General features: G+C 39.9%; 1 protein-coding gene across 1 annotated transcript in view; it reads right to left on the bottom strand.

Moving 5' to 3' along the window:
- Positions 1–221: 221 nt before the first annotated feature.
- ahr1b (aryl hydrocarbon receptor 1b) overlaps positions 222–13412 on the bottom strand; it is a 51082-nt gene continuing 37891 nt past the window's right edge. Inside the window, exons 5-11 of the mRNA XM_084117416.1 lie at positions 13123–13249; positions 12426–12559; positions 9598–9800; positions 9340–9449; positions 8596–8737; positions 6913–8422; positions 222–2319 (exon numbers count right to left, since the gene is read on the bottom strand). Coding sequence (XP_083973542.1) covers positions 2158–2319; positions 6913–8422; positions 8596–8737; positions 9340–9449; positions 9598–9800; positions 12426–12559; positions 13123–13249 — 2388 coding nt within the window. The 3' untranslated portion in view covers positions 222–2157. The remainder of the gene's footprint in view (positions 2320–6912; positions 8423–8595; positions 8738–9339; positions 9450–9597; positions 9801–12425; positions 12560–13122; positions 13250–13412) is intronic.

The following is a 13412-nucleotide window of genomic DNA, read 5'->3' as shown; positions in this document are numbered from 1 at the left end:
AATATGTCCCGCCCCAACTTCCTGTTGTAACAGGAAACGTTAGTTTGTGCTGGTAGATGCTGTAACTTCATCTAGGTATAACTCCTCTGTTTCAGTAGAAAAATAAATACAAATTGGGATCATAGGAAGAGAACATTTGTTAAATACGTAATATATGCAACATTTTAAACCAAGAACATTTTTCAAATGACAAGATTTAGAAGAAATTACCGTGAGACCTGTTGTGATTGCACAAATTCTTTAATTAAAGGACCAAATTGTACATTTCAACAAGCAGTCAAATGACAAAAAGACAGAACTGCATTTGTACCTATCGTCTCGCCTACTTTCAGTGTGTTAGAATATTAAAATAAATCCAAACGTGATTTAAAAAAAAAATCAAACATGGAAAAAAAAAACATGGCAAATCATTGACATGGATGACATAATTTCTAAACAAATATTAAAACATTTAAATTCTGGAAAGTAAAATTTACCAGTATGGCACCACGTTCTTTTTATTTAAAGTGTAAAACTTCTTCTTAAAATATACAAACAGAACACATTACCTGAAAAAATTATACAATATTTACTTCAAAAAACATCTCTCTAGAAGCCTACATCTTGTGCCGGAGAAAAAGTAAAACCTGGTTAGGTTGCAGTGCTCTTTAAAATAGTGCTTACAACAATATGAAATGCGTTTTTTGACTATTTACAAACCTGTACTCTTTTAAACATTTTTGTAAATGATTGTCATATTGTTTTCTCATATACGTGTTAAAGAAATTTGAATCCACAGATGAGCCAGTGGTAAATCTTATAAGAAATGTCTGTAAATACAGCATATATATATGTATTTTAAAAAGAAACGTAAAACCAAAGAGGCTGGCCTGGAGGTTCATTTTCTCAGTGACTTCATAATACTATAACAATTAACAATTTTATTCATTAAACACCTTGCAGCACCATATTCTTTTTCTTTTTTTAACTGCGTTACAATATACTGTACTCAACACATTCAACAATGTAAGCTTCCAGAATCTCTTTTCATAGACAAATACCCTGCTCTTGAACTGGTTTTTAAAATGCATTATTGATAAGTTACGAACAACATAGTCTAATGACAAAAGCATAATAATTTGTATTAGTAAACCATGTTAAAAAATACAAAGTGATGTACGATTTTCTCTACAATTGAGACAAATCAAAACAAGTTTGTAATATATTACAAGTTGGCTTGTACAAAATTCCAATTGAGATAAATCAACCAATTAAAACAATTTAAAGTCAATGTTAACATTAATGTTATGTTAAAATGTTATGACTTTGCCCGATTCTAATTCAAATTATTACGCCTTCGTCGCGAGACTGGGTTGGTTCTGGAATCACTATACACATGAACACCTGAATCTAAAAGGTAAGTTGATTTGTAAAGTTGATCTAGAATCATCTTTCCATAATCTAATCTCACAAAATGTAACAGTGAGAAGGGTTCAGATCTACATGTGACATCTACAGAGGAGTCTCACTCTTTTTCGTACCGCTAACTGCTTTATTATTGACATCTCACATATTTTTTTCCCGTTAAACAATCGGTTACACCCTTGCTTTTTCCCATAAATAATATGCATCCCAATCTTCTGTTCGTATAAACATCAAAGTCATTTACTGCGATTCAGGACAATCAGTTTTGCAAGAGCTATACGTTGTATATACTCTCGACGTGATTTACAGTCACGCAAGCATGATTTTGCAAATTTGTGCAGCTCGTGTTCAATGAATGAAGCCCAATGATTGGCGATTGGCGTCAACACACTCACACGTACATATGTTCAAACACGCACCTGTTACAGACGGATTATTTCAAATTGTGATCAACTGCATTGCCAACGGGAAAATTTCCCTACATCTCACAAAGCAGCAGTAAATAATGACACTTAGAGAAATAATCCCCCCCCCCCCCCCCCCCCAAAAAAAAATTGGACATAATATCAATGAGAATACTATCACATTATGTTAGGTGGAGTATTCGATATTCCAGAGGTCAATCTGGCTCATTTGAATTTAAATTAATGTAATTCAAGTTGGTAAGCAAATCAAGTCTTTTTTTAAATGTTTTGTTTGACAGTCTTCCCGTGATTGATGGCATCTCTACGGACGGATCTTTATTAAGTGTGTTCAGAGGTATACACCAGTGGTCTGAGGGTCTGGGGGAGGTAGGAGGGGCTCAGGAAGGGGGTGGGGACTGTTGCCGGGTGTGGCCACTGCATTGCCGTTGGGAACCAAACAACTTCCTGAGTAGGCCACACTAGTGGAGTTGAGTATAAAGCCTGTCTCCATCTGAAAACAAACAAACAAAAACAAATGTTAGAAGTATTTCGCTGAAAAGCTAGCTAAAAGTGAAAAGGTGCATTCTCGCCATGTCGTAATTATGAGATTCCGACTTGTAAAAAGCAGTTATTTTCGTGTGGAACACGTAATTACAACTAGTAAACTCTGAATTTTCTGAGAGCTCCGATTTGTACCACATGACCGCTGTACCACCTGACTGCTGAAGATTTATTTTGCCATGGATTTGCCAGAAGATCACGTATTGTCATCTCGTATTTACGACATGTATCTAGTTCAAAAGGTTTGAGTGAATCTCACAAATGAATATTGTCCTTCAAAATGTCCAAAATCTGAATCTAAAATGCACCACATGGCTTCTGTTAGGTTAGCTAAACATAGCTTTTAAGAGTCATATAGGGCCCTATTTTAACGATCTGAAACGCAAGTATCAAACACGAAACGCAAGTAACTTTGTGGGTGGATCTCGGGCACTGTTGCTATTATACCGGCGGGATAAATGACTCTTGCGCCCGACGCAAATCTAAAATGGGTTGGTCTGAAGTAGCTACATTACTCATAGGTGTGGTTTGGGCGTAACGTAAAATAAACCAATCAGAGCATCATCTCACATTCCCTTTAAGAGCAGACGTGCTTGTTCCATGGCGGATTGCTATTATAATGGCGGATTTGCCAGGCGCACGCCAGGAGCGGTTCACAGCCGAGGAGACAGACGTTCCTGTCAGGCCCGTAAAAGACAGAGAAGTGACATTGGGGATGGGAGAAACCCACCCAAATAAGCTTCGGTTAAACAGGCGTATAATAATTTGGGTAAATGTGTAAACTAGATTTATGCCTATTTTTTCACATTTTCATGGACACCACAATGATTTCCCTCGTGTGGAATATTTTTCCTTGTAATTATATATGGTTTGCAAAAATGGCAACTGCTGCGTCTGTGTAGATGAGAGAAGCAAAGTGTATGCACGTTGTGCACACGCTACATTATGGCCAAGCATGCACCCTTAAAATAGTATCTGAATAACGCGCCACTAGGTTTTTCCTGGTCTGTGGCGGAATTGTTTTCTGAAACTGCAAAATAACACCAGGGAACGTTTGCGCCGGAACAACGCCTTCTCTTTTCGCTGAACCGCCCCCGGGAGCGCAAGTTCATTCCCTAATTTACCGACGTGCGTCTGTCGAGGGAAATGTCTGCTGTGCGTCGGGTGCAAAATAGGAATGATACATGGGTTGGTGTACAAAGTCAGTTGCGCTGGGTGCAAGATAGAGCCCATAGTGTTAATACAGAACAAAAAATCCACAGCAAGCAACCACGACAACTCATTACTCATTAGTGACTTCTCTACTTTTGACCTAAATTACAGAGCTCACTTATGCCACTAGGACAGCGGTTGCTTATTTAAAGGAACACTCCACCCATTTGCATTAAGCTTTGCATTGTTAGAAACCCAGTCATACTATTGAATGGTCGTGCAACACTCTCTCATTTTCCCGAGACAGGAGAAATCCGTATTTACCTCTTAACACTTCCTCCCACAATGACACAAAAATCGTCGATTCGGCTTTTGCTTTCTGCGGTCGCCATTCATTGTTTACATGCACACCTTTTGTTTCAATCTAGCTGAATTCATTCCGATTGGTGAATCTGAATGTAGTGTTTACATGAACGCTAAACAAGTGATCGGTTGATGTGCGTTTTAACATTGCTAAGAAAATTCCCGCTCCTCCGTGAGAGATGCGAGACCGGTGCGTCTCAGTAATGACGCCACCGGCCTCGCGCCGTTCTCCCGCGGCCGTCAGCCTCGTCCTGCTCGCCACAGTAAACATAATGAATGGCGACTGTAGAACGCAAAAGCCGAATCCCGGACATTTTGGGCGATCTCGAAATCCAGGGCAAACTCATCACGGAGACTTCTTCTTTGTTACGTTTAATGGCGGGTGGCAACCAGCATTATGGTGCATTACCGCCACCATCACGGAGACTCGCTAATAGCTTAGCTTTGTTGTTGTCAACTGCCCTCTCTTACCGGTAGGCGTGGCTTGGGAGTGGCATCCTAGGGCAGCGAAGCAAGTGCATTCTGGGAGTTGTTGTCTTTCATCCACATAAGCCAAAAATACATTTTCTGGCTTTTCTTAGTCTAGAAAGCTCCAAATTCAAAAATAATTTCACATTTCTTTTACATAAATGACCTATTTTAAATACACATTCATCTTTCCAGAGGTAAAGTGTCCCTTTAAAGCAGGTTAACGGCAGCTGGACAACAGATGTTGTATTTCGTGAGGTCATTTAAGGTCTTCAAAAGATGCATTTGTAACCGGTCCTACTTGGCCCACTCCAAGCGGGATTCAAACCGGGGTCTCCGGTGTGGGAATTGGGTGTGCTAACAAGGACACTACAGACTGCAGCCACTAGCATCAGTCGCTAACGCGCTTCTTGAGGCCAGGGGAGTGAGGTTTACACAGCTATTACTAGCCTACGTACCGTTACACATTCAACAGGATCACATACAGAAACACAATCTAATTGCTGTTTTTAGAAGCTAACTCATCAAAAATAACTGCATTCAACATGCAAACCAAAGCATATCTTAAAGATAGACTTTGAAATGCATTCATAAACTAATAATTCTGCTCAGAGTTTTAACATGGATTAACACCGGACAGACAAGACTGGATACTGACTACATGAAATTACAAGAATAATAGAAAATTGCTTTCAAGAAATTTAACAACTCATCATTCATTCTTTCATTTTTGGGATGATGTAGGAATGGTGTGCAGATGAAGTAAATCCCTGGCAAAATCAAAGCTCCAATAGCTAGTATTTGAAAGTGCAGTGTTAGTATGCATGAGGTAATGTTGATGCCGGATTGTAGGTCATAGCTGCTCATGCCTGACTGGGCATTTAAGCTCTATTATCCTTTCAGCTGAGAGCAATGACCCTGAATACAGACACATACCCAAAGCCCAGAATTTAGTGCTGGACATAGACTGATTTGTCTCCCTTTCTGTCTTGCCTTGCCCTTTCATTGATGATTCACTTCTCTGTTTAACATCCTCATTTCCATATTATTTCTATCCATATCCCTCTTTTTTGTCTGCAAAAGTTGCTCACATTTTCTTTTCTTATATCATAACATGCATCTTTAAAAACTAGCCAATAAACAGTGCAAAAGTCACCACCACAATGTCAGGGCGTTGCAGTGCAACTGATAAGGTGTTCTGCATGAGCATGTTGCTAGTTTGTTACTCACAGGCCCAAGTCAAAACAGCCCACCCCAAGTCTCTATAAGAGTCTTTGAGGTCTAGATATGACTCTGGTTCCTCCTTCAGTCTGTTTGATTTTTTTCATATGTTTTGGTTATCAGCTGGGTGAAGTACAAGTCTAAATGCTTATAAAAGTAATAGCACCCCTCTTCCTCAACAAGCCACATGATTTTAGATATAATTTATGTCCGTAGCACAAACAACAACAGATGTGTTATGCACCAAAGTCTCCTTAGCAAGCACTGCTTAAAATCTACCGAAAACACAATCCCTATATGTGGAACAACAGCATGGTGCCCTACATGTGGAAAGGCAAGACTGTCTGGATAAATGAGTGCAGACAGGGGCCCATGGTCTCAGAATATTGCCTGCTGCATGAGCGGTCCTTTTGTGGAGGCTTCTCTTCCTCTATCTCTCCTTTATGGCCTTGGGCTCCCCATTTATAATAGACTAGATGCTACAGTTGGCTGCCATCAGTACAGCGGAAAATGCTGGTGGGTTGACCTGGAAGCTTACACTCTTAAGCTGAAGATTACAATCTTAACCACAGTCACCATGATAAAGCAACACAGCAGGCAAAGCAAACATCCACCTGTGTGGGGCCCCATAGCGACTCTCCAGAGACTGACAAGACTTTGTAGGTCTGTCACTGTGCATTATGCAATCTCAGCACATTAGCTTTGACCCATCAGATCTTGGTCTCTTATACAGAGCACAATTAGGTCAGAGTGAGCATTTAGGCCAATGGAAATAAAGAGATAGAAATATGGAGGGGGTGGAATGGGCCATGTCAGGGTTTAGACCCCAGAATATCTTTAAACTACTATCCTAGACAATCCAAGTTGTCTCAACATCACATACAATGTAAAATGAAATATTGTAAAGGGTGGTCAGAAGGAACCTTACCATTATATGAAATGTTAAAGACAAATTGACACAATTTCTAGTGTGTTACCCATGTTAATACCAAAGGGGTGTCCAATCCTCCTCCTATTAGGGCATCCTCCCTGCAGTGCTCAGTTCCAACACACCTGGATGGAAGTTTCTAGTGACCCGGAAGACCTTGATTAGCTGGTTAAGTGTGTTTAATTAGGGTTAGAGCTACTGCAATACCTTATCTAAGGTTTCCCTTATCTTGGTCTTGGAACAAAATTTGTATCAACCATTCATTAACCATCTGAAATCAGGAATTGAGGGTGTACTTAGGGTTGTAGTTAAGGATAAGGATTGACCTGTAAAAGTTTAATAGCGATGCTGATCCGCTTGTCCGTCTTGGTTAAATCGCACTGTGCAACTATATCCTTCTTTAAATCTTACCTTACTGTGGGTGGTGTCATGGGTCAGTTCAGAGCCGTAATCTGTCAATGAGGGAAGGTTTGAAGGTGTGGCTAATCCCAGTATATGCTCCAGAGAGGAGTTCTGTTTGGTATAGGAGGCGTAATAATTGGGTGCGAACTTTGGCTGCTGCTGCTGTTTCTGATAACCCTGTTGATAGGACGAAGACCAGGCCATGGCTGCCTGAAACTGCCCTGCATCCACAGCTGAACTGCTGTTCATTGTAAAATCCACCCCTGAATTGTCAGTCATATTGCAGTCAACATGGGTACCCAATGTCTGTGTGTGTGCATTTTGGCCATTGGGAAAACAAGGTCCATTTGTGACCAATTGGTCTGTGAAGTTGTATCCATGCCACTGGGGATCATTGTAGACCCCATTCAGAGGTGTGTCACTATCTTCAACTGTTTTATGTTTACACTGGAATGGGACAAGCAACTGGCTGTGCTGCCATTGCTGTGGCTGTGCTTTACTAGTTATCTTGTCACCAAGTTGAGAGTTCAAGTTGGCTTGTGTGTGTTCAGAGACCCAGTGACCATTGTGTTCAACTGGTAACGAGTTCACCAACAATGTATCATGCTGGTTAAAAGTAGTAGTCTCTGAGTCTGTTGTTGACACCTGAGGAATTGGCGCCTGGATCCAACTCTCGGTTTTGTCGCAAACCGACTGGCCATTGAGATGTTGCTGCATACGCTGTGAGAGATGAATTATGGGTGCTATCTGTTTCTGAGGCCAGAAAGGGACGTGAGGAGCAAGTAGTGAGGAAGTAACTTGAGGAGCTGACTCGGAAGCAGAACCTGGCTTAGGGGGTTCAACAGAATCTAATGCTGTGGCAGGGATTTGAGCATCTGTCGAGTCCTCTATCCGGTTCTCCAGTGAGTCGTGGATGTAGGAGAGGATTTCATTGTTGGTGAGAAGATCATTCAGAGATGGTATGTAATCCGGTTCCATCTCTACTTGGATCATCCTCTCATCCAGAAGCAGCAACTCCAGGTCCTCTGCGTTGAGTCCAAGATTTTCCAGGGCACTGAATAGCTCACTGTTAGAGCAGCTCTCCTCAGTTTCCAGGGACAGGGAATCTAATGTTGCCAGTAGTGGGTCAAAACTTGATGGCTCCTGTTTGGAGACTGCAGTTACACCATTCTGCACCGGATTCCAAATTTCATTCTCAGAAGAAGACAAAGTGCTAGTCTCTCCTCGCTCATTGAAGAGGCTACTGTGGAATGACATTCTAGGCTCCATAGCAGGCTGGCAAACATAAACAGACTCGTCCTGTCTCATCATGGCTCCCAGCAGAGAACTTGGGTCCACATCATCCTTTGAGCTTTTGTCCACCTTGGTCTTTTTGGTTTTGTTGTTCTTGCCTTTGCCCTGAAGGGTGTCGGGGAAGCCTGGCATGGGGTAGCTGATTTGGTACAGCATAGCTTCTCCAGTAGCAAAGGTGAAAGGATGCATAGATCGCTTCCTCAAATGCTCTCCGCCCTCTTCTTCTCTGAATAAATGAATAAAAGAACTTTGTCGGTGGACATGTAAAAAGTACTTTCATCAAACTCTTGCTAATTTGCCATGCTATTTAACAGTTCAAAGGTGAACACTAGCATGCTAATGAACTATTTTGTATACTGTTAACATAGAAGTATAAATGGATATGAGCCTTTTACTTACACAAGCGGCCTCTGGGTGGCAATGATGTAGTCAGGCTTGCCATTTTTGTAGACAAGTCTAGCGTTAGCTTGTACCCATTTCCAACGGTTGTCCTTTGTAAGCAGTCTAAACACAGTCAGGCCACTTTCTCCAGTCTTGATCACTGCAAAGGACAATGCAACAGTTTGTAAACACAGTTGAAATGTATAGACCAGATCTTTTTCTGGTATAGACTGTTGGTTCCATATTCAATACTGGATTTAGGGCTCTAGTTCACATGTCTCTCTGCTCTTAATGACTTATCCAATCTCCTTCATAATATATTGGATTATGGGAAAACATTCTTCTTCCTTTCTCTTGCTCTGTCTATTTGTCTCTTTTTTCCTCCACTCTTGCGGTAAACCAGCACAGAAAAATCAGGATTCACCAAATCCACACACATCTTGCCCATAAAATTGACATTATCAATCGCCTCCTGTGAACCACACTGAATGAGGGGACTGTCACTTGTTCAAGTATTTGTCTAAGCAAACAGGGTTAATGTCTTTTAGTGTCACTATAGTTTATTTTAGACACCAAGCCTTTGGCAACAATGTCAGCATGCATCAGCAGAAAGACAGTTCAACATAGCTGTTTCTGAATCTTAATGGTATTCATTCAATCACATTATTGGTTTATTGAACTTGAAGGTTAAATTGAACTTTCTTTCTGAATTGAACAATAAAACTCCAAGATGACAAATCTGAAGAAATCGGAATATCTTACTCCTGACGTGGTTCTCGGCGCAGTAGAGCATATCGGCTGCATGGATGAACTGATACCCTGAACCTCGAACTCGCAACTCTGCCTCTGTGTAGCCAAGAACGATTTTACCCCTAAAACACAGGCAGAACCAAAATCAGTGATTTCTGTACCATTTATTATTGTATTACGAAGATACCATATAACTAGGATAAAAACACTTTTACACAGTGCATGTTATTTTATATATATGTATATATTTAAAGAATTGTTCAGCATTACTTAGCATCACAGGCCATTGGTGTGAAGTCCAACTTGTGTTTGGTTCTAAAAATCATGTTCTTGGTTCGGATCTCCATTATGGAAGGAGGCTGTAGGGGCGTTGCTATGGCAAACAGGGCGAGCTGGGGTGGCATTTGGCCTCCGTCATCCAATTGTCTGTTCTGTCCATGCAGGAATTTCAGACGCCCTAGAAGATTCAGGGCCTTAAAGGGGCATAAATGAAAACAAACCTTGAAATATCTACTATACAAAATGGCATAACGTGAAAAATATCAAAGTGGAATTTGATATTCAAAGAGGATGTATTTAAACTTCTAAAATGTAAACTTCACAACATCTAATTAAAAATATTTAAAATACATGGCAAGTACAATAAAAAGAATAACAACAATATGCCATGCAGAACAAACAAAAAAATCATGTTGTATTGCATTTGCATGAATGCACATGTAATGAATATGTACATACACAGCTGGAGTTAATGATTTTGTTGGCATGCCCTTGGTAAACCACACAATTTGTCTCTGACTCAATGTGGCAATAGAGTTCAAGCTAGGTCATCTATCAATAAAGGCTGTACAACCTGTCTAGAATGTGTCATATCTGAATGTTTTCATTTTTTGTGACTGGTTACTAAACCTTACACCTTTTGTTCTGATTGGCGGAGATTATGACATCCATGAGTGAGTATTTTATGTATGTCATCTGTGATTTATTTAGTGTCACCTATAAATATGCACACACAAAAAAAAAACACTACACATTTCATGGCTGGAAGGCACTCTTGACAACCTATTTTTCATGTCATTCCATTTCTGGGTGAGCTATTCCTTTAAAGGAGTAGTTCACTTTCAAATGGAAATTAGCTCATGATTTACTCACCCTCAAGCCATCCTAGGTGTATATTGCTTTTTTCTTTCAGACGAATACAATCGGAGTTATATTAAAAAATATCCTGGCTCTTCCAAGTTTTATAATGGCAGTGGATTACAACCAACAGATTGAAGCTCAAAAACGTGCATCCATCCGTCATAAACGAACTCCAAACGGCTCCAGGGGGTCAATAAAGGCCTTCTGAAGCAAAACGATGAGTTTGTGTAAGAAACATATTAATATTTAAAACTTTATGAAGTAAAATAACTAGCTTCCGGCCAAACAAACATACGGATTCCACTTAAGTGTAAAGCACAACTTATGCGATATACGGCTGATATTTACGTTAGGCCATGACGCACTACGCTACTTCTGACGTCATAAATTCCGTAAGTTGCGCATTAGGGGCAAGTAGACTGTATATGGCCGTTTGGCCAGAAGCTAGAATTTTACTTTGTAACGTGTTAAATATGAATATTTTTCTTACACAAACTCATCGTTTTGCTTCAGAAGGCCTTTACTAACCAACAGGAGCTGTTTGGAGTTCGTTTACGATGGATGGATGCACGTTTTTAAGCTTCAATCTCTTGGTTGCAATCCACTGCCATTATAAAGCTTGGAAGAGCCAGAATTTTTTTTATATAACTCTGATTGTATTCGTCTGAGAGAAGAAAGTCATATACACCTAGGATACACCAAAAATGCTGTATTCTGCTGCCAGGCCAGGAGTTGGCAATGTCACTTTGTAAAGAAAGACTGCGCACATATACGTATGTAAAATACGCATGTGCATGACGTTACCATTTTCACAAATTCACACTTTTGTAGTTTACACGTGGGCGATAACAGTATCTTTTTCAAAAACTTGTAATTTGAAACCCGTTTTCAAAAGTTAGCATTTTTCAGGCCCTCACCATATGGTTGTTGTGTAAATGAATGGCCAAAACGCTTAAAAAGTTGAAAACGGTGTCGTGTAAACATCCCCTTGGCAATGACTTCATGAAGTATTCATACAGAGACACGCATTAGTCACATTAGTGACGTCTATATTTAATTTGACGCAAACAAAAACATGGCTTTCAGTGCGACTTTCCGATTTAGGGCTGTGCCAACTAAATACTGATGGTGGAAGCTAATTGGCCATAATTGCATTTTCATTGTGAACCTCCCAAGAGAACTTAACGGTTGCATGCTAAAATACCAAGCGGACCAAAAAATAAATAAACGTAATGGAAAAGAGCTTGAGGTTGCTTGTATTTATAGCTCATGCTAATGAATTTCTCTAAGCACACAGGGAGACCCCTGTTAGCTTTCCACTGTGTAGTCATGCTATTCTTGAGGGACATTGATTCGGTAAAGATGGAGTGGAGAGGAAAGAAAGTAAAAGAGAGAGACTGAGAAAAATAAAGGCCAAGAGAATCCTGCAGTACTGAGTTTTGCACGCATACAGATATCTTTACTACCGCATTGCCAAGATTAGCAAAGAAAGAGACAGCTGTCTGGCTGGAGAAAATTAATGGGAAAAATATTTTCGGAATAAAGACTGCTGAAAGAGTCAGTGTTCACTCTTGCACTCTATAGCTAAAGTCTGATTTTCCTCAAATTAGCTTCAATTTAGGCTAACTTGAACAGGTTCTTGTACTTCTTGTTGTTTTGCTCATTTTTTTCTAGCACAAATTAAAACCTTTTCCCCATGACCCTATTGCTCCTTTAAGAGGGATTACAGAGGTGTTCCAACAATTCTGATCTCTGGCTACAATCCGACACAAGTGCTAACCTAGATGCTAACTCGCTCTGTAATCTGGAACATCAGGGCTTAGAGACTCTGAATAGCAAGGTATATTCCAACATACGAACATTTCCTAATATTACATTAGCAGTTCCTATGTAGACAGCTCACTAGGTTTTTGGAGCAAAAGGAAAGCTTTAGCCCAGCTTAGCTGGTTGACACTGACCAGGAATCCAGAGGAATTGTCTAGGAGGCATCGGAAACGACAGACAAAATTTCTCTCCAGGAAAGAGGAGTTTTCTGGAGGCAGCTGGTCAGGGTTGCACATCACCAGAGACATACTTGGGGCAGGATCTCCATCTAAGAGAAACAAAGAAGAAAGACACGCTTTCAGACTTGGTGGCGTGTCTAGATTTTTCCAACAAGGGGCCATCATTGGATTATCCAATGACCACCATTTCTGTTTTTATCCTTTCTGTTTGCTGTTATCCTTAATTAAAATGGACGTTTTAGTGAACATAACATTTATTTTGCAACTCCAGGAGCTTCCACTAAAGGTCAAACCACCCTCGTCTCTCGTATTTAAAACAAAACAAAAAACCCTCTCTTTCATTTACGGTTACTCTCTTCTAACTCATGCTGCTCTAAACTTATTCATTTGAAAATATGTTTAAATTATTTGGGTCTTTTATCAATAATTTGTAATGAATAATCATATTTTTTGGTTTTCGTCCATCAAGTTCCAAATAAAAAAAGGAATGAAATGAAACCCCTGTCATATATAAAACATTAATTCACTGGTTCATCAAAACATAGGCACTGCCACATGGTTATTTGATACATAAGCACATTTTCGAGCAAAATTAACTATATAAAAACCAATATATAGTGCTACCATGATATAAAATGATATATTTCCTGACCTTGTGAGGATTCTTCTGTCTGTTTGCTGGTTGGAGGCGGGTTCAGAGCCCAGTGCAAGTTGTGTCTGAAGGCCTGCTGGTCTTCAGTATGAATAAGATCAAACACATTTTGATGCATCACATCCGTCTGGGTGATCGAGAGACAAATGAAGAGGGACAGTATGAGAGAAATAATGTTAAAAAAGGATGCAACATTATTTTATGGGTTTTAGAAATGTCAGGGCCAATTACAAATATATCAACTACTATTCAAAATTTGAGATTGATAAGATTTTTTTATGTTTTTGAAA

This window comes from Abramis brama, assembly GCF_963993115.1.
Source record: "Abramis brama genome assembly, chromosome: 6".
NCBI lineage: Eukaryota > Metazoa > Chordata > Actinopteri > Cypriniformes > Leuciscidae > Abramis > Abramis brama.
The sequence above is the reverse complement of the archived record's forward strand: the minus strand, read 5'-3'. Positions and strand labels throughout refer to the sequence as shown.